This window comes from Accipiter gentilis, chromosome 1 (genome assembly GCF_929443795.1).
Source record: "Accipiter gentilis chromosome 1, bAccGen1.1, whole genome shotgun sequence".
Classification (NCBI taxonomy): domain Eukaryota; kingdom Metazoa; phylum Chordata; class Aves; order Accipitriformes; family Accipitridae; genus Astur; species Astur gentilis.
In genome coordinates, this window is record NC_064880.1 from 29,100,179 (window position 1) to 29,121,541 (window position 21,363).

The 21,363-nt window shown below is 41.1% G+C and overlaps 1 protein-coding gene across 1 annotated transcript in view; it reads left to right on the forward strand.

Moving 5' to 3' along the window:
• Positions 1-21,363, forward strand: part of TTN (titin) — a 239,280-nt gene that overhangs the window by 193,406 nt on the left and 24,511 nt on the right. Inside the window, exons 276-284 of the mRNA XM_049802399.1 lie at positions 53-17,158; positions 17,484-17,780; positions 17,885-18,472; positions 18,573-18,875; positions 19,033-19,329; positions 19,801-20,088; positions 20,180-20,479; positions 20,575-20,877; positions 21,042-21,347. Coding sequence (XP_049658356.1) covers positions 53-17,158; positions 17,484-17,780; positions 17,885-18,472; positions 18,573-18,875; positions 19,033-19,329; positions 19,801-20,088; positions 20,180-20,479; positions 20,575-20,877; positions 21,042-21,347 — 19,788 coding nt within the window. The remainder of the gene's footprint in view (positions 1-52; positions 17,159-17,483; positions 17,781-17,884; positions 18,473-18,572; positions 18,876-19,032; positions 19,330-19,800; positions 20,089-20,179; positions 20,480-20,574; positions 20,878-21,041; positions 21,348-21,363) is intronic.

The following is a 21,363-nucleotide window of genomic DNA, read 5'->3' on the forward strand; positions in this document are numbered from 1 at the left end:
TAAGAGTAACTTCCTCTCTAATGTAACTTTTTATCTTTTCCTCACTTTTCAGACCCACCAGGTCCACCTGCAAATCCAAGAGTGACTGATACTACAAAGACAAGTGCATCTTTAGCCTGGGGCAAGCCTCATTATGATGGTGGTCTTGACATAACTGGTTATATAGTAGAGCATCAAAAGGAAGGAGAAGAAGAATGGGTAAAAGACACTACAGGGACTGCTTTAAGAATCACTCAGTTTGTTGTTGCTCATCTGCAGACAGGAGCCAAATACAATTTCAGAATCTCTGCCATGAATGCTGCAGGTATCGGTGAACCAGCAATAATTCCAAGTGTGGAAATCAAAGACCGGGAAGAGATTCCTGACTTTGAATTAGATGCTGAGCTAAGAAGAACACTTGTTGTTAGAGCTGGATTAACTATTCGGATTTTTGTGCCAATTAAAGGACGTCCAGCCCCAGAAGTTACGTGGACAAAAGATGGTGTTTCACTCAAAGGACGTGCCAATATTGAAAATACAGACTCTTTTACACTCTTGATTGTCACAGAGTGTACCAGATATGATGCAGGAAAATACATAATGACTCTTGAAAATGCTGCTGGTAAGAAGACTGGCTTTGTAAATGTAAAAGTCTTGGATACACCAGGTCCACCAATAAACCTTAAGCCTAGAGAAATAACCAAAGACAGCATCACCCTCCAATGGGATATGCCTCTGATAGATGGCGGTTCACGTATAACAAACTATATTGTTGAGAAACGTGAATCAACTCGGAAAGCATATTCAACAGTCACAACCAACTGCCAGAAGTGTTCCTTTAGGATTCCTAATTTGGCTGAGGGGTGTGAATACTATTTCAGAGTGCTGGCTGAAAATGAGTATGGTATTGGTGAACCAGCTGAAACTGCAGAACCAGTAAGAGCTTCTGAGGCACCATCCCCACCTGAAAGCCTTAATATTATGGATGTAACACGGAGCTCAGTTAGCCTGGCTTGGCCAAAACCAGAACATGACGGTGGCAGCAAGATCACTGGGTATGTAATTGAAGCACAGAGAAAAGGAACCAACCAGTGGGCACACATCACCACTGTAAAAACACTGGACTGTGTAGTAAAGAATCTAACTGAAAATGAAGAATATACTTTCCAGGTCATGGCAGTTAACAGTGCTGGAAGAAGTGCCCCAAGAGAAAGCAGACCAGTTATTATCAAGGAGCAAACAATGCTACCAGAGTTTGACCTCCGTGGTATCTACCAGAAAACAGTCATTGCCAAAGCTGGTGACAATATCAAGATTGAAATCCCTGTGCTTGGTCGTCCAAGGCCTACTGTGACTTGGAAGAAAGAAGACCAGATACTTAAGCAAACACAAAGGGTAAATTATGAAAATACTGCAACTGCAACCATACTAACCATCAATGAATGTAAACGAAGTGATAGTGGTCAATATCCACTGTCAGCTAAAAATATTGTTGGAGAAGTTAGTGAAGTAATCACAGTTCAGGTTCATGACATACCTGGACCTCCCACTGGACCAATTAAATTTGATGAAATTTCATCTGACTTTCTAACATTCTCATGGGAGCCTCCTTTGGATGATGGTGGCGTACCAATAAGTAACTATGTTGTAGAAATGCGTCAAACTGACAGTACCACATGGACTGAATTGGCAACCACAGTGATACGTACTACATTTAAAGCCACTCGACTTACTACTGGAGTTGAGTATCAGTTCCGTGTTAAAGCTCAAAACAGATATGGAATTGGTCCAGCCATTACTTCAGAGACTATAGTTGCCAACTACCCATTTAAGGTACCTGGGCCTCCTGGCACTCCTCAGGTGATTGCAGTCACCAAAGAAACCATGACCATTAGCTGGAATGAACCAGTAACTGATGGTGGAAGCCCAATTCTGGGATATCACGTTGAAAGAAAAGAACGAAATAGCATTCTTTGGCAGACTGTAAGTAAAATGCTGGTATCAGGCAATATCTTTAAATCAACTGGACTTACTGATGGCATTGCATATGAATTCCGTGTTATAGCAGAAAATCTGGCTGGGAAAAGTAAGCCAAGCAAGCCATCTGAGCCTGTGTTTGCCCTCGACCCAATAGATCCACCTGGTAAGCCGATACCTCTGAACATTACAAGACATGCAGTTACACTGAAGTGGACTAAACCAGAATATAATGGAGGTTTTAAGATAACTGGCTACACTGTTGAAAAAAGAGACCTTCCTAATGGCCGTTGGCTGAAGGCTAATTTCAGCAATATACTAGAGACTGAATTCACTGTAAGTGGTTTGACAGAAGATGCTGCCTATGAATTCCGTGTGATTGCTAGGAACGCTGGAGGGGCTGTTAGTCAGCCCTCTGAGCCATCAGACGCAATAACTTGTAGAGATGACATTGAAGCACCAAAGATAAAGGTGGATGCTAAATACAAAGACACCTTAGTGCTGAAAGCAGGTGAAGTCTTCAGACTTGAGGCTGATGTTTCAGGTCGCCCTCCACCAACTATGACATGGACAAAAGGAGAAAAAGAACTTGAAGACACAGCAAAATTAGAAATAAAAATAGCAGATTTCTCTACTGTTCTTATCAATAAAGATTCTTCAAGAAGAGATGGCGGTGCCTATACACTTACTGCAACAAATCCTGGTGGCTTTGCCAAGCATATCTTCAATGTTAAAGTTCTTGATAGACCTGGTCCCCCAGAAGGACCTTTGACTGTGTCTGAAGTCACTGCAGAAAAATGTGTGCTGTCATGGCTACCTCCACTGGATGATGGAGGAGCAAAGATTGACCATTATGTGGTTGAAAAACGTGAAACCAGTAGATTGGCATGGACAGCTGTAGCCACAGAAGTTCCATTAACTAAACTGAAGGTTACTAAACTGTTGAAGGGCAATGAGTACGTGTTCCGTGTTATGGCTGTTAACAAATATGGAGTTGGTGAGCCTCTGGAATCAGAGCCTGTTCTTGCAGTAAATCCATATGTGCCACCTGATCCACCTAAAACACCTGAAGTTACAGCAATTACAAAAGATTCTATGGTTGTCTGTTGGGGCCATCCTGATTCTGATGGTGGGAGCCCAATAACTAACTATATTGTGGAACGTCGAGACAGGGCTGGTCTACGGTGGGTGAAATGTAACAAACGGGTTGTTACTGACTTACGTTATAAAGTGTCTGGACTGACAGAAGGCCATGAATATGAATACAGAGTCATGGCTGAAAATGCTGCTGGAGTCAGTGAGCCAAGTCCAACCAGTCCATTCTATAAAGCTTGTGATACTGTATTTAAGCCTGGTCCCCCAGGTAATCCTCGTGTTTTGGATAGCAGCAAGTCCTCAATTACAATAGCATGGAACAAACCAATATATGATGGTGGTTCAGAGATCACAGGTTACATGGTTGAGATCGCACTACCTGAAGAAGATGAGTGGAAGATTGTAACTCCACCAGTAGGTTTAAAGGCCACTTCTTTTACCATCACTGACCTGAAAGAAAATCAGGAGTATAAAATACGGATATATGCTATGAACTCTGAAGGTCTTGGAGAACCTGCTCTTGTTCCTGGGACTCCAAAAGCTGAAGAAAGAATGCTACCTCCAGAGATTGAACTTGATGCAGAACTACGTAAGGTTGTCACTATTAGAGCCTGCTGTACTCTAAGGCTCTTTGTCCCAATCAAAGGAAGACCAGCGCCTGAAGTAAAATGGACAAGAGAACATGGAGAATCTTTGGATAGAGCGAGCATTGAATCAACAAGCTCTTACACTCTACTTATTGTTGAAAACGTAAATAGATTTGATAGTGGCAAATACATACTGACAATTGAAAACAGCTCAGGTAGTAAGTCAGCATTTGTGAATGTCAGAGTTCTTGATACCCCAGGGGCACCTCAAGATTTGAAAATAAAAGAAGTTACAAAATCATCTGTTACACTCACATGGGAGCCTCCTCTCATAGATGGTGGATCTAAAATAAAAAATTACATTGTTGAAAAGCGTGAATCAACAAGAAAAGCTTATTCAACTGTTAATGCCAATTGCCACAAGACCACCTGGAAAGTTGATTCACTCCAAGAAGGCTGCAACTACTACTTCAGAGTCCTAGCTGAAAATGAGTATGGAATAGGCCTTCCAGTCGAAACTTCAGAATCCGTAAAAGTATCAGAGAGACCACTTCCACCAGGGAAAATAACTTTGTTGGATGTCACAAGAAATAGCGTATCCTTATCTTGGGAAAAACCTGAACATGATGGTGGTAGCAGAATTCTGGGCTACATTGTAGAAATGCAAAGCAAAGGCAGTGAAAAGTGGTCAACTTGTGCTACAGTAAAAGTTACTGAAGCCACTATTACAGGATTGATCCAAGGTGAAGAATACACCTTCCGTGTTTCAGCTCAGAATGAGAAAGGTATCAGCGATCCCCGCCAGCTGGGTATACCAGTTATTGCAAAGGATCTTGTGATTCCACCAGCTTTCAAACTACTGTTTACCACCTTCAGTGTTCTAGCAGGAGAGGACTTAAAGGTTGATGTTCCTTTTGTTGGTCGACCCAAACCAGCAGTGTTTTGGCATAAAGACAATGTGGCATTGAAGCAAACGACAAGAGTAAATGCAGAAAGTTCAGAAAATAACACAGTGTTAACAATAAAAGAAGCATGCAGAGAAGATGTGGGGAATTATTTAGTTAAACTTACAAACTCTGCAGGTGAAGCAACTGAGACCCTAAATATTGTTGTCCTTGACAAACCAGGACCTCCAACTGGACCAGTAAAAGTAGATGAAGTAACAGCAGATAGTATTACCATTTCCTGGGAACCACCTAAGTATGATGGTGGTATCTCTATCAATAATTACATTGTAGAAAAAAGAGACACTTCCACCACCACTTGGCAGATTGTGTCAGCTACTGTTGCAAGAACAACTATAAAAGCAAGTCGATTAAAGACTGGCTGTGAATATCAATTCAGAATCGCAGCTGAGAACAGATACGGGAAGAGTACCTATCTCACTTCAGAGCCAATCATAGCCCAATACCCATTTAAAGTTCCCGGCCCACCTGGAACACCTTTTGTAACAAACGTCTCAAAAGACAGCATGGTGGTACAGTGGAATGAACCAGTCAATGATGGTGGTAGCAAGATCATTGGGTATCACTTGGAGCGTAAAGAAAGAAACAGCATTCTGTGGGCTAAACTCAATAAAACACCTATTCCAGATACCAAATTTAAGACAACTGGCCTTGAGGAAGGTCTTGAATATGAGTTCAGAGTTTATGCAGAAAACATAGTAGGCATTGGAAAGGCAAGTAGAGCATCTGAATGCTATACTGCACATGATCCATGTGACCCTCCAGGTCGTCCAGAACCTATAATCGTCACAAGAAGCTCAGTAACACTTCAGTGGAAGAAACCTGTATATGATGGTGGAAGCAAGATCACAGGCTATGTTGTTGAAAAGAAGGAGCTACCTGATGGTCGTTGGATGAAAGCAAGCTTTACAAATGTCATTGATACCCAATTTGAAGTAACTGGTCTAGTTGAAAACCAGAGGTATGAGTTCCGTGTTATAGCAAGAAATGCTGCAGGTATTTTCAGTGAACCATCTGAGAGCTCAGGGGCAATTACAGCAAGAGATGAAGTAGAACCACCTCATATAAGTATGGATCCAAAATACAAAGACACTATTGTAGTGCATGCTGGTGAGTCATTCAGGCTTGATGCTGATGTTCACGGCAAACCAATACCTTCCATTCAGTGGTTAAAAGGTGATCATGAGCTGACAAACACTGCTCGTATGGAAATAAAGAGTACCGATTTTGCAACAAGCCTTAGTGTGAAGGAAGCCATTAGAGTTGACAGTGGTCAGTACGTACTACTGGCAAAGAATGTTGCAGGTGAAAAGAAAGTTCCCGTTAACGTCAAAGTTCTTGATAGACCTGGACCACCAGAAGGTCCTGTTGAGATTACAGGTGTTACTGCTGAAAAATGCATGCTGTCATGGAAACCTCCGCTACAAGATGGTGGTAGCGATATTTCACACTACGTTGTAGAAAAAAGGGAAACCAGTCGCTTGGTATGGACAATCATTGATTCAAATGTGCAAACCCTAAATTGCAAAGTTACAAAACTTTTAGAAGGAAATGAATATGTTTTCCGCATCATGGCGGTAAATAAATACGGCATTGGTGAACCTCTTGAGTCCGAACCAGTTCTTGCAAAGAACCCATTTGTAGTGCCACTTGCACCGAAAGCGCCAGAAGTCACAGCCATTACCAAGGATTCTATGATAGTTGTATGGGAAAGGCCTGCCTCAGATGGTGGTAGTGAAATCCTGGGCTACGTCCTTGAAAAACGAGATAAGGAAGGTATTCGCTGGACAAGATGTAACAAACGCTTGATAAGTGAGCTGCGATACAGAGTGACTGGGCTTATAGAAAATCATGATTACGAGTACAGAGTTTCAGCTGAAAATGCTGCTGGTCTTAGTGAACCGAGCCCACCTTCCACTTACTACAAAGCGTGTGATCCTATTTACAAGCCAGGTCCACCCAATAATCCTAAAGTTGTGGATGTTACAAGATCTTCAGTTTTCCTTTCATGGGGTAAACCTATCTACGATGGTGGCTCTGAAATTCAGGGATACATTGTGGAAAAATGTGATGTAAGTGATGGCCAGTGGGCAATTTGTACCCCTCCAACTGGAATTAAGAATACTCACATGGAAGTAGAAAAATTAGTGGAAAAACATGAATACAAATTCCGCATATGTGCAGTTAATAAAGCAGGAGTTGGAGAGCATGCAGATGTTCCTGGTTCTGTTATTGTGGAAGAGAAGATGGAGGCACCAGACCTTGATCTTGACATGGAATTAAGGAAGATTGTAAATGTGAGGGCAGGAGGTTCCTTAAGACTGTTTGTTCCCATCAGAGGTCGTCCAACACCTGAAGTAAAATGGGGTAAAATGGATGGTGAGATCAGAGAGGCAGCTATTATTGATACCACTAGCAGCTTTACTTCCCTTGTTCTAGACAACGTTAACAGATTTGATACTGGAAAGTATACTCTGACTTTAGAAAACAGCAGTGGAACCAAGTCTGCCTTTGTCAGTGTAAGAGTACTGGATACCCCAAGTGCACCTGTTAATTTAAAAATCAGAGAGATCACTAAAGACTCTGTTTCACTTTCATGGGAGCCTCCTCTCTTGGACGGTGGAGCAAAAATAAAGAACTACATTATTGAAAAGCGTGAAGCAACAAGAAAAGCATATGCAGCTGTTGTAACAAACTGCCACAAGACTTCATGGAAAGTAGGTCAACTTCAGGAGGGCTGCTATTACTTCTTTAGAATCTCTGCTGAGAATGAATATGGAATTGGCCTCCCTGCAGAAACCAGTGACCCAGTTAAAGTTGCCGAAGTTCCACAGCCTCCTGGGAAAATAACAGTGGATGATGTCACGAGAAACAGTATCTCACTAAGCTGGGCAAAACCTGAACATGATGGTGGCAGCAAAATCATACAATACATCGTTGAAATGCAAGCAAAGGGTAGTGAGAAGTGGTCAGAGTGTGCTCGTGTAAAAACACTTGAAGCGGTTATTACTAACCTAACTCAAGGGGAAGAATATCTTTTTAGAGTAATGGCTGTAAATGAAAAGGGTAAGAGTGACCCTAAAGCACTTGCAGTTCCAATAGTTGCCAAAGACCTGGTGATTGAACCTGATGTAAGACCTGCTTTTCACAGTTATAGTATCCAAGTGGGACAAGATCTGAAAGTAGAAGTACCAATTGCAGGTCGACCGAAACCAACTGTTACCTGGGTAAAAGATGGCCAGCCATTAAGGCAGACGACAAGGGTGAATGTTAGCGATTTGACTGATCTTACTATATTGAATATTAAAGAAACTAGCAAAGAGGACAGTGGCACTTATGAAATCACTGTGGCTAATGTTGTTGGGCAAAAGTCTGCCTCTGTTGAAATTATAACTCTAGACAAACCTGACCCTCCAGTAGGACCTGTAAAGTTTGATGAAATAAGTGCAGAAAGTATTACCCTATCATGGAATCCCCCAGTGTACACAGGTGGCTGCCAAATCACCAACTATGTTGTTCACAAGAGAGATACAACAACCACTGTATGGGAAACAGTTTCAGCTACTGTTGCAAGAACTACACTGAAAGTGACTAAACTGAAAACTGGTTCAGAGTACCAGTTCAGAATATTTGCTGAGAACAGGTACGGGCAGAGCTTTGCATTGGAATCTGCACCAGTTGTAGCACAGTACCCCTACAAGGAACCAGGACCTCCTGGCACACCATTTGTGACAACGGTTACAAAAGATTCCATGGTCGTGCAGTGGCATGAACCAATAAATGATGGTGGCAGTAGAGTGTTGGGCTACCACCTTGAGAGAAAGGAGAAAAACAGCATTTTATGGGCTAAAGTGAACAAGACTATTATTCAGGACACAAGTTTTAAGACAACTAACCTTGAAGAAGGAATTGAATATGAGTTTCGAGTTTCTGCTGAAAATATTGTTGGTGTAGGCAAAACAAGTAAAGTTTCTGAGTGCTATGTAGCTCGTGACCCATGTGATCCTCCAGGTCGCCCAGAAGCTATAATAATAAAAAGAAGCTCTATTACTCTGCAGTGGACCAAACCAGAATATGATGGTGGAAGTAAGATTACTGGTTATATTGTAGAGAAACGTGACTTACCAGATGGTCGCTGGATGAAAGCTAGCTTCACAAATATCATTGAAACTCAGTTCACTGTAACAGGGCTTACTGAAGACCAAAGATATGAATTTAGAGTAATTGCAAAGAATGCTGCAGGTGCAATAAGCAAACCTTCTGACAGTACAGGACCAATAACAGCAAGGGATGAAGTTGAACTTCCACGAATTTCAATGGATCCGAAGTACAAAGACACAATTGTTGTAAATGCTGGTGAAACATTCAGACTTGAGGCTGATGTTCATGGAAAGCCACTACCAACCATTAAGTGGTACAAAGGAGATAAAGAACTTGAGGAAACTGCTAGATATGAAATAAAGAACACAGATTTCAGTGCATTAATAATTGTAAAAGATGCTATTAGAGTTGATGGTGGACAGTACATTTTAGAAGCCTCTAATGTTGCAGGAACAAAAACAGTACCAGTAAATGTAAAAGTCCTGGACAGGCCAGGACCTCCAGAGGGCCCAGTCCAAGTGACAGGAGTTACAGCTGAAAAATGTTCATTGGCATGGGCTCCTCCTCTTCATGATGGTGGCAGTGATATTTCTCATTACATTGTAGAGAAGAGAGAAACTAGTCGCCTAGCATGGACTGTTGTTGCTTCAGAGGTTTTACCTACAATGCTGAAAGTAACAAAACTCTTGGAAGGAAATGAATATGTTTTCCGTATTATGGCAGTTAACAAATACGGGGTTGGTGAGCCTTTAGAATCTGTGCCAGTAATGATGAAAAATCCATTTGTGGTTCCTGGACCACCAAAGGCTTTGGAAATTACCAACATCACAAAGGATTCTATGACTGTCTGCTGGAGCCGGCCAGATAGCGATGGAGGTAGTGAAATCATAGGTTACATAGTAGAAAAGAGAGACCGAGCAGGCATCAGATGGATAAAATGCAATAAACGCCGAATTACAGATTTGCGATTAAGAGTTACAGGTTTAACAGAGGATCATGAATATGAATTCAGAGTTTCTGCTGAAAATGCTGCTGGAGTGAGTGAACCAAGCCAAGTTTCTCCTTACTTTAAAGCTTGTGACCCCATGTTCAAGCCTGGCCCACCTACAAACACCCATGTTGTGGATACCACCAAAACTTCTGTTACACTTGCTTGGAGTAAACCTATTTATGATGGTGGTTGCGAAATCCAGGGATACCTTGTAGAAATCTGCAAAGCAGATGAAGATGAATGGTCACTTGTTACTCCACAGACAGGTGTACGTGCCACTCGATTTGAAATCAAAAAGCTTACTGAACATCAAGAATATAAACTACGAGTGTGTGCCCTCAACAAGATTGGTGTAGGAGAGGCTGCATCAGTTCCTGGTACTATTAAACCGGAAGACAAACTTGAAGCTCCAGAACTTGATATTGATTCAGAGCTAAGGAAAGGGATAGTGGTTAGAGCTGGCGGCTCTGCTAGGATTCACATACCATTCAGAGGACGACCAACACCAGACATCACATGGTCTCGAGAGGAAGGTGAATTCACAGAAAAAGTTCAGATTGATAAAGGCATAAACTACACACAACTTTCAATTGACAACTGTGATAGAAATGATGCTGGAAAGTACATTCTTAAGTTGGAGAACAGCAGTGGTTCTAAATCTGCATTTGTTACAGTAAAAGTCTTGGACACACCAGGACCACCACAAAACTTAGTGGTAAAAGATATAAGGAAGGATTCTGCTGTATTATCGTGGGAACCACCCATTATCGATGGTGGTGCAAAGGTAAAGAACTATGTAATAGACAAGCGTGAGTCAACCAGGAAGGCATTTGCAAATGTAAGTGCTAAGTGTGGCAAGACAAGTTTTAAAGTGGAAAATCTTACGGAAGGAGCAATTTATTACTTCAGAGTTATGGCTGAAAATGAATTTGGAATTGGTGTTCCAGCTGAAACCACGGACGCTGTCAAAGCCTCTGAGCCACCTCTGCCTCCTGGGAAAGTAACACTCACCGATGTGACTCAGAGAAGTGCATCATTTACATGGGAAAAACCTGAACATGATGGAGGTAGCAGAATTTTGGGATACGTTGTTGAAATGCTGCCTAAAGGAACAGAAAAATGGAGTGTTGTTAGTGAGACCAAAACATGCAATGCAGTTGTGTCTGGTTTGAGTTCAGGACAGGAATACCAATTTCGTGTGATTGCCTACAATGAAAAAGGCAAAAGTGATCCCAGAGCACTTGGAATTCCTGTGATAGCTAAAGACTTGACAATTGAGCCAAGTTTCAAACTGATGTTTAATACATACAGTGTACAGGCTGGAGAAGATCTAAAGGTAGAAGTACCATTTATAGGTAGACCCAAACCTACGATTACTTGGACGAAGAATGAGCAGCCACTGAAACAGACAACCAGGTTACATATTCAGGATACATCAACATCAACTATCTTACATATTAAAGAAAGCAACAAGGAAGACTTTGGTAAATATACAGTAACAGCAACAAACACAGCAGGTACGGCAACAGAGCACCTGAGCATAATTGTACTGGAAAAGCCTGGCCCACCACAAGGACCTGTCCGCTTTGATGAAGTTAGCGCAGACTTTGTTGTTATATCATGGGATCCACCTGATTATACTGGCGGCTGTCAGATAAGCAACTATATAGTAGAAAAGCGTGACACAAGCACTACCACGTGGAGCATTGTGTCAGCAACAGTTGCAAGAACAACTATCAAAGCAACAAAGCTTAAAACAGGTTCTGAATACCAGTTCAGGATTTCTGCCGAAAATAGATATGGGAAGAGCTCTCCTTTGGATTCTAAACCAGTTGTTGTGCAATACCCCTACAAGGTGCCTGGGCCACCTGGAACCCCATTTGTAACAGCAGCTTCCAAGGACCATATGATTGTAGAGTGGCATGAACCAGTTAATGATGGAGGAAGCAAAGTTCTTGGCTACCATCTTGAACGTAAGGATAAGAACAGCATTCTTTGGACAAAACAGAACAAGTCACTCATTGCAGACACCAAATACAAAACAGATGGCCTTGAAGAAGGTCTTGAATATGAGTTCAGAGTTTCTGCTGAAAACATTGTTGGCATTGGCAAAGTCAGCAAAGTATCAGAATTATATGTTGCCCGAGATCCTTGTGACCCACCTGGCCGCCCAGAGGCCATTGTTGTTACGAGAAATAATATCACGCTGAAGTGGAAAAAACCAGCATATGATGGTGGAAGCAAAATAACTGGATATATTGTAGAAAAGAAAGAACTACCAGATGGTCGCTGGATGAAAGCCAGCTTTACAAATGTGTTGGAAACAGAATTTACAGTAAGTGGTCTTGTTGAAGACCAACGATACGAATTTAGAGTAATTGCAAGAAATGCAGCAGGTTGCTTGAGTGAACCATCTGAAAGTACAGGGCCCATTACTGCCAGAGATGAAATTGAAGCACCAGGGGCTTCTCTGGATCCTAAATACAAAGATGTCATTGTTGTTCATGCTGGAGAAACCTTTGTTCTTGAAGCTGATATCCACGGCAAACCTATTCCTGACATTACATGGTCAAAAGATGGTAAAGACCTTGAAGAAGCAACTGCAAGAATGGAAATTAAATCTACCATTAAGAAAACAACTCTTACTGTCAAAGACTGTGTAAGAGTAGATGGAGGTCACTATACTCTTAACCTCAGAAATGTTGGTGGCACAAAATCTATACCAATCACTGTAAAAGTGCTTGACAGGCCAGGACCTCCAGAAGGACCTTTGAAAGTTACAGGTGTCACTGCAGAAAAATGCTACTTGGCATGGGCTCCACCTTTACATGATGGTGGTTCTAGTATCTCACATTATATCATTGAGAAGAGAGAGACAAGCAGGCTTTCATGGACACAAGTAGCAACAGATGTGCAGGCTCTTAACCACAAAGTAACCAGACTCCTTGCTGGCAATGAGTACATTTTCCGTGTAATGGCAGTGAACAAATATGGAACTGGAGAACCGTTGGAATCTGAGCCAATTGTGGCTCGTAATCCATACAAACCCCCTGGTCCTCCTTCAACACCTGAAGTTTCAGCAATCACAAAAGATTCTATGGTGGTAACATGGTGTCGCCCAGAAGATGATGGGGGAGCTGAAATTGAAGGTTACATACTTGAAAAACGAGACAAAGATGGTATCCGGTGGACCAAATGCAATAAGAAAAGGCTGACGGACTTGCGATTCAGAGCAACAGGTCTTAGTGATGGGCATTTCTATGAATTTAGAGTTTCTGCTGAAAATGCTGCAGGGGTAGGGGAACCCAGTGAACCATCCATTTTCTATCGTGCTTGTGATGTATTATATCCACCAGGTCCACCAAGTAATCCAAAGGTTACAGACACTTCCAGATCATCAGTTTCCCTTGCCTGGAGTAAGCCCATTTATGATGGTGGTGCTCCAGTTAAGGGATACGTAGTAGAAGTAAAAGAAGCTGCTGCTGATGAATGGACTACCTGCACACCACCAACAGGCCTACAAGCAAAACAGTTCACTGTTACAAAACTTAAAGAGAACCAGGAGTATAACTTCCGCATCTGTGCCATCAACTCAGAAGGAGTAGGAGAACCTGCTACTATACCTGGTACAGTCATAGCAGCAGACAAGATTGAACCTCCTGAAATTGAGCTTGATGCAGATCTCAGAAAAGTAGTCACTGTACGTGCTAGTGGTACATTACGCCTCTTTGTCACCATCAAAGGAAGACCAGAACCTGAAGTTAAATGGGAGAAAGCAGAAGGAACAATTAGTGAGCGAGCTCAGATTGAAGTCACCAGTTCTTATACAATGCTGGTCATTGACAATGTGAATAGATTTGATAGTGGAAGATACAATCTTACTTTAGAGAACAACAGTGGCAAAAAATCAGCTTTTGTTAATGTCAGAGTGCTTGATACACCTAGTGCACCTATAAACCTGACAATCAGAGAAGTGAAGAAAGATTTTGTAACATTAGCCTGGGAACCACCACTTATTGATGGTGGAGCTAAAATTACCAACTATGTAGTTGAAAAGCGAGAATCCACAAGAAAGGCATATGCCACAATTACAAACAACTGCACGAAGAATTCCTTCAAAATTACTCAACTACAAGAAGGATGTAGTTATTACTTCCGTGTTCTAGCTGTAAATGAATATGGGGTTGGCTTACCAGCAGAAACACCTGACCCAATTAAGGTTTCTGAACCACCTTCTCCACCTGCAAAGGTCATTCTTGTTGATGTGACTCGCAACTCTGCTTCAATTAAATGGGAAAAGCCAGAGAGCGATGGTGGTAGTAAAATTACTGGTTATATAGTAGAAATGCAAACTAAAGGAAGTATAAAATGGAGTGCATGTACACAGGTGAAAACATTAGAAGCAACAATAACAGGTTTAAGTATGGGAGAAGAGTACAGTTTCAGAGTGATTGCTGTTAATGAAAAAGGAAAAAGTGATCCAAGAGAACTTGGTGTCCCAGTCATTGCAAAAGATATTGAAATCCAGCCATCTGCTGAGCTCCTTTTCAACACATTCACTGTGAAAGCTGGAGATGATCTTAAGATTGATGTGCCATTCAGGGGGCGACCTCTTCCAACTGTTAGCTGGAAGAAGGATGGGAATCCCTTAAAAGAGACAACCAGGGTAAATGTTCAGACATCAAAGACTTCAACTTTACTGTCCATCAAGGAAGCTTCAAATGAAGATTTGGGACATTATGAATTACATCTTTCAAATACTGCCGGATCAACAACAGCTTCTTTAACTGTAGTTGTCCTCGACAGACCAGGACCACCAACTGATGTGCATATTGATGAAATTAGTGCTGATAGTGTAACTCTGTCTTGGAAACCTCCAGGATATGATGGTGGGTGCCATATTAGCAATTACATTGTGGAGAAGCGAGAAACTACCACAACAACATGGGATGTAGTATCTGCAGCAGTTGCAAGAACATCAATTAAAGTATCTCGACTCACCACTGGCTCTGAATATCAATTCCGTATTTGTGCAGAAAACCGCTATGGGAAAAGCACTTACACTAATTCTCCTTCTGTTGTGGTAGAGTATCCATTTAAGCCTCCGGGACCACCTGGAACTCCTCATGTGGCACATGCAACTAAAGCTTTCATGATTGTAACTTGGCAGGTACCAGTTAATGATGGAGGTAGCAGAGTACTAGGATATCACTTGGAGCGTAAAGAAAGAAGCAGCATTCTTTGGACAAAAGTCAACAAGAGCCTTATACCTGATACGCAAATGAAAGTTACAGGTCTTGATGAAGGACTGCTGTATGAATATCGTGTGTATGCTGAAAACATTGCCGGAATAGGCAAATGCAGTAAAACATGTGAACCAGTTGCTGCAAGAGATCCATGTGATCCTCCTGGTCAACCAGAAGTTACTAATATTACAAGAACATGTGTATCACTGAAATGGACTAAACCAGAATATGATGGTGGAGCTAAAGTAACAGGATATATTATTGAACGCAGAGAGTTACCAGATGGTCGTTGGCTAAAGTGCAATTTTACTAATGTGCAAGAAACATACTTTGACGTAGGTGGACTTACAGAAGACCAGCGATATGAATTCCGTGTCATTGCAAAGAATGCTGCTGGACTCTTCAGTCAGCCATCTGAATCAACTGGACCTGTGACTGTAAAAGATGATGTAGAAGCTCCAAGAATTATGATGGATGCCAAATTCAGGGATGTTGTAGTTGTGAAAGCTGGAGAGGTGTTTAAAGTCAATGCTGATGTTGCAGGACGACCAGTTCCAGTGATTTCATGGACAAAGGATGGCAAGGAGCTTGAAGGAAAAGCTAGAGTTGAAATAGCCTCAACAGATCACACTACTGCAATAACCGTTAAGGACTGTATCCGAGGTGATTCAGGACAGTATGTACTAACATTACAAAATGTTGCAGGAACAAGATCTTTGGCAATTAATTGCAAAGTACTTGATAGACCTGGCCCACCTGCAGGCCCATTAGAAATAAATGGCCTTACTGCTGAAAAGTGCCATTTATCATGGGGACCCCCTCAAGAAAATGGTGGTGCAGATATTGATTATTATATTGTAGAAAAACGTGAGACCAGCAGAATTGCATGGACACTTTGTGAAGGAGAGCTTAGAACAACATCCTGTAAAGTGACAAAACTACTGAAGGGTAATGAGTATATTTTCAGAGTGATGGGAGTTAACAAGTATGGTGTTGGTGAGCCTCTAGAAAGTGTTGCTGTCAGAGCCCTAGACCCATTTACAGTCCCAAGTCCACCTACATCTTTAGAGATCACCAGTGTCAGCAAAGATTCGATAACTCTCTGCTGGGCAAGACCTGAGTCTGATGGAGGCAATGAGATCTCTGGCTATATAATTGAAAGACGTGAGAAAACTAGCCTAAGATGGATTCGTGTAAACAAAAAGCCAGTTTATGATTTAAGAGTGAAATCATCTGGTCTCCGTGAAGGTTGCGAATATGAATTCCGGGTTTATGCAGAAAATGCTGCTGGCCTCAGCCTTCCAAGTGAAACCACACCATTAATTCGGGCAGAAGATCCAGTGTTCTTGCCATCTCCTCCATCTAAACCTAAGATTGTGGATTCTACAAGGTCAAATATAACCATTGGCTGGACAAAGCCACTGTTTGATGGAGGTGCTCCAGTAACAGGATACACAGTTGAATACAAGAAAACCGATGAAACTGACTGGACAACTGCTATTCAAAACTTAAGAGGCACAGAATACACCATAACGGGATTAGTAGCAGGCTCTGAGTACATCTTTAGAGTAAAATCCATTAACAAAATTGGTGCCAGTGAACCAAGTGAAATCTCGGAACCTCAGGTAGCAAAAGAAAGAGAAGAAGAACCTTCCTTTGATATTGACAGTGAAATGCGGAAGACTTTAATTGTAAAGGCTGGTGGATCATTCACAATGACTGTTCCTTTCAGAGGCAAACCAGTCCCAAATGTAACATGGAACAAACCAGACACTGATCTCCGTACACGAGCAAGCATTGACACTTCAGATAATTGCACATCTCTTACTATTGAAAAAGCAACAAGAAACGATTCTGGAAAATACACACTAACATTGCAAAACATCCTGAACACTGCTACCTTGACTTTAGTTGTCAAAGTTCTTGATACTCCTGGCCCACCATCTAACATTGCAGCAAAAGATGTAACTAAAGAATCTGCTGTGTTATCTTGGGATGTTCCTGAAAATGATGGCGGAGCACCTGTAAAGAACTACGTTATTGAAAAACGAGAAGCTAGCAAAAAAGCGTGGGTCACTGTGACAAACAATTGTCATCGTCTGTCCTACAAAGTGACCGGCTTGCAAGAAGGTGCCATTTACTACTTCCGGGTTTCTGGAGAAAATGAGTACGGTGTTGGAGTGCCTTCTGAGACCAAGGAGGGAACAAAAATAACAGGTGTGTTTTACTAAGAAACATATTTGTTAATATTTAAAACAATACATGTTTTAAAATGTTTACTTCCAAATAATATGAAAAGTGTTACATCTAGTTACAGTAAAAAGATAATATTATGGTAGGTATGTCTGTGGTTTTACAAATAAAAAATAGCTAAGTAATAGCTTGAATTTTAAATTTTGCTTGCATTTTACTTAAAATGTTTCTAATATACAAATTTATTTAAAAACACATTTTCTCAATCCATATGGCTTTCCTGTGTAGTTGCTAAAATAAAAAGTAAATACTTGCTAAATTCTTTAACCTGTTGCACTTTTTTTCTTAGAAAAACCCAGCCCACCAGAAAAACTTGGAGTAACAAATGTCACAAAGGACAGTGTTTCTCTTTCATGGCTAAAACCAGAACATGATGGTGGAAGCAGAATTGTGAGCTACCTCATTGAAGCCCTTGAGAAAGGACAGCAAAAATGGGTTAAGTGTGCAGTTGTAAAGACAACTCATCATGTTGTTCATGGCCTTAAGGAGAATGTTGACTATTTCTTCAGGGTGTCTGCAGAAAACCAAGCTGGTTTAAGCGATCCTAAGGAACTACTGCTCCCTGTAACAGTTAAAGAACAATTAGGTATGCTTTCTGACATGAGGCAAAGGTTGATACACATTAGATTGGATTCATATTTTAAAAGAGAGAACATTTTTTTAATGGTTTGAAAATGTTTTCTTTTTCAGAATCTCCTGAGGTTGACATGAAGGGCTTCCCTCATAACACTGTATATATTCGAGCTGGATCAAACCTGAAAGTTGAAATTCCAGTTTCTGGAAAACCAATGCCAAAGGTGACATTGTCTAGAGATGGTATTCCACTGAAACCTACCATGAGATTTCACACAGAAACCACTGCAGAAAGTTTCATCATTAACCTTAAAGAAAGTGTGGCTGCTGATGCTGGCAGATATGACATTACTGCTGCCAACTCAAGTGGCACCACAAAATCATTTGTTAATATTGTTGTGCTGGATAGACCCAGTCCTCCTGTTGGTCCTGTTGTCCTTAGTGATATCACTGAAGAGAGTGTAACACTCAGATGGCAGCCTCCAGCTTATGATGGTGGAAGTCAAGTTACCAACTACATCGTACTGAAAAGAGAAACAAGTACTGCTGCTTGGTCTGAAGTGTCTGCAACCGTTGCTAGAACTGTTATCAAAGTTATGAAGCTCACAACAGGAGAAGAATACCAATTCCGCATCAAAGCTGAGAACCGTTTTGGCATCAGCGATCACATAGACTCACAATGTGTGGTTGTCAAGCTTCCTTATAGTGAGTAATATGCTTCTCACACCATAGGTCGATGTTTTAATGGTCTGATGTTGAAAATACAATTTTGTTAACAATTAATCACTTCTTTTTATATCATTAGCTACCCCTGGCCCTCCTTCCACACCATGGGTCACGAATGTCACACGAGAGAGTATTACTGTTGGATGGCATGAACCAGTCACTAACGGTGGCAGTGCAGTCATTGGATACCACCTGGAAATGAAAGACAGGAATAGTATATTATGGCAGAAGGCTAACAAGACCCTCATTCGCACAACTCACTTCAAAGTCACCACCATCAGTGCTGGCCTTATCTATGAATTTAGAGTTTATGCAGAAAACGCAGCTGGCATTGGAAAAGCAAGTCATCCTTCTGATCCAGTCCTTGCAATTGATGCTTGTGGTATGTATTCCCTAAGAAAATAAAGAAGCCCAACCATTTAAGTGGTGCTTTTTTTTTTTTTTTTTTTTTTACCCCTGTGATATTCCATCCTGTACAGTAAGCCAATATTCAAAACAGCTGTTATTCATCAGCAATACTCTTATGTTTCCTACTGCAGAACCACCAAGAAACCTTCGCGTGTCGGATATGTCCAAGACTGCTATCACTCTGTCATGGCAGAAGCCAGCATTTGATGGTGGTAGCAAGATCACTGGATACATCGTAGAAAGACGTGATCTTCCAGATGGCAGATGGACAAAAGCTAGCTTCACCAATGTTATTGAGACTCAGTTCACAGTAACTGGTCTGACACAGAATTCCCAATATGAATTCCGGGTCTTTGCTAAGAATGCTGTTGGTTCCATTAGTAACCCTTCAGATGTTGCGGGTCCTATCACATGTGTTGATACATACGGTACGTGTTTTGCAATGATATAACAGTACCATTTTGTGGTACTAGGAAGCTTAAAGGCAGTGCTGTTTTGTAGAATCATCGTCTTTTAAACATGGAAGGCTAGTTTACAGTGATTGTGTCAATAAGCTTGAATGACTGTGAGGTATTTGCACATGATTGTAATGAACATCTTTGGCTGTATCTGCATTTTTAGTCTTATGGTATCTTTATTCTATGAGCGATAGAAGTCTGCCCATGCCCCATGGCCAAAGTGATTATATTTATACATGCGGTTGCCTTTTTTTGGTAGGATTAGTTCTAACTTGTTCTAGGTTTATGATTTAAGTTATACATGCTATCTTTACTTTGATCTGTACTTATAAAATGTGTGTAACTATTAGCTTAAATAAATGACTATTAGTTTTGGTTTTATTAAATACAAGTCTAAAATAATAAATAAGTTTTTAACTTATTCTTATTTTTTTTCTTAAGGTGCACCTGAAATTGATGTGCCACCAGAATACACAGAAGTGGTGAAATATAAAGCAGGAACTTCAGTTAAGCTAAAACTAGGCATCTCAGGCAAGCCTATACCCACAATTGAATGGTTCAAAAATGGCAACGAGGTACAAACCAGTGCACTATTGTCTATTGAAAACACAACAGAATTTGCTTCTATACTCATCAAGGATGCAACCCGACTCAACAGTGGCACCTATGAATTAAAACTGAAGAATGCCATGGGTTCAGCATCAGCCCATGTTAGAGTACAGATACTTGGTATGTCTTGAGATAAGACTGTATTATAGATACTATTAAACAATAACTCAGTAATAAATACTTAACATCATCTTTCTTCTGTCTTCCACAGACAAGCCAGGACCCCCAACTGGACCTATACAGTTTAAGACGGTCACTGCTGAAAAGATTACAATAACGTGGGACCCACCAGCAGATGATGGTGGTGCACCTGTAACACACTATGTTGTTGAAAAGCGGGAGACAAGTCGGGTTGTATGGTCTTTAATTTCTGAAAAACTGGAGGGGTGTATCATAACTACAACAAAACTCATCAAAGGAAATGAATATGTGTTCCGTGTCCGTGGTGTGAACAAGTTTGGAGTTGGTGATTCACTGGAGTCTGAACCTGTTATAGCCAAAAATTCATTTGGTAAGAAACATATAAAATAACTTATGCAACTGAACCGTCTTGTGTATTATTTTTAAGTAGTACTGATCTACTGACTTTTTTTTTTTTTTACTCAGTTACACCTGGACCACCTAGTATACCAGAAGTTACAATGATAACCAAGAATTCTATGACTGTTGTCTGGAATAGGCCCACTGTTGATGGAGGCAGTGAAATATCAGGATATTTTCTTGAGAAGCGTGACAAGAAGAGTCTGAGTTGGTTCAAGGTTACTAAAGAAACCATTCGGGACACCAGACAGAAAGTAACAGGTCTGACTGAAAACAGCGAATACCATTTCCGAGTTTGTGCTGTCAATGCAGCTGGACAAGGTCCATTCTCTGAAGCTTCTGACTTCTACAAAGCTGCAGATCCTGTTGGTAAGACACAATGTGCAGTATTTCTAATTAATTAGAAAACAATGGGCAATGAGCAATTAGAATGGAATTGCACCAATGTAACTGAGGGCAAATTTTATTCCTCTTTATGATTAATTGTAAATATGGCTGCTGACTTTTTTCTCCCCATAACCTATCACTTACAGATAAGCCAGGCTCACCAACAAAGCTGAAGGTTGTGGATACAACCAAGACATCTGTCACCCTTGGCTGGATTAAACCTGCTTATGATGGAGGAAGTCCAATTACCAACTATGTGGTGGAGAAAAGGGAAGGTGAAGAGCAAGAATGGACTGTAGTCAGTACTAAGGGAGAAGTGAGAACAACTGAGTATGTTGTATCCCACCTTCAGCCAAGTATTAATTATTATTTCCGTGTGTCTGCTATAAATTGTGCTGGACAAGGAGAGCCTATTGAAATGATGGAACCCGTTCAAGCTAAAGATATTCTTGGTACTGTACTTTTCAG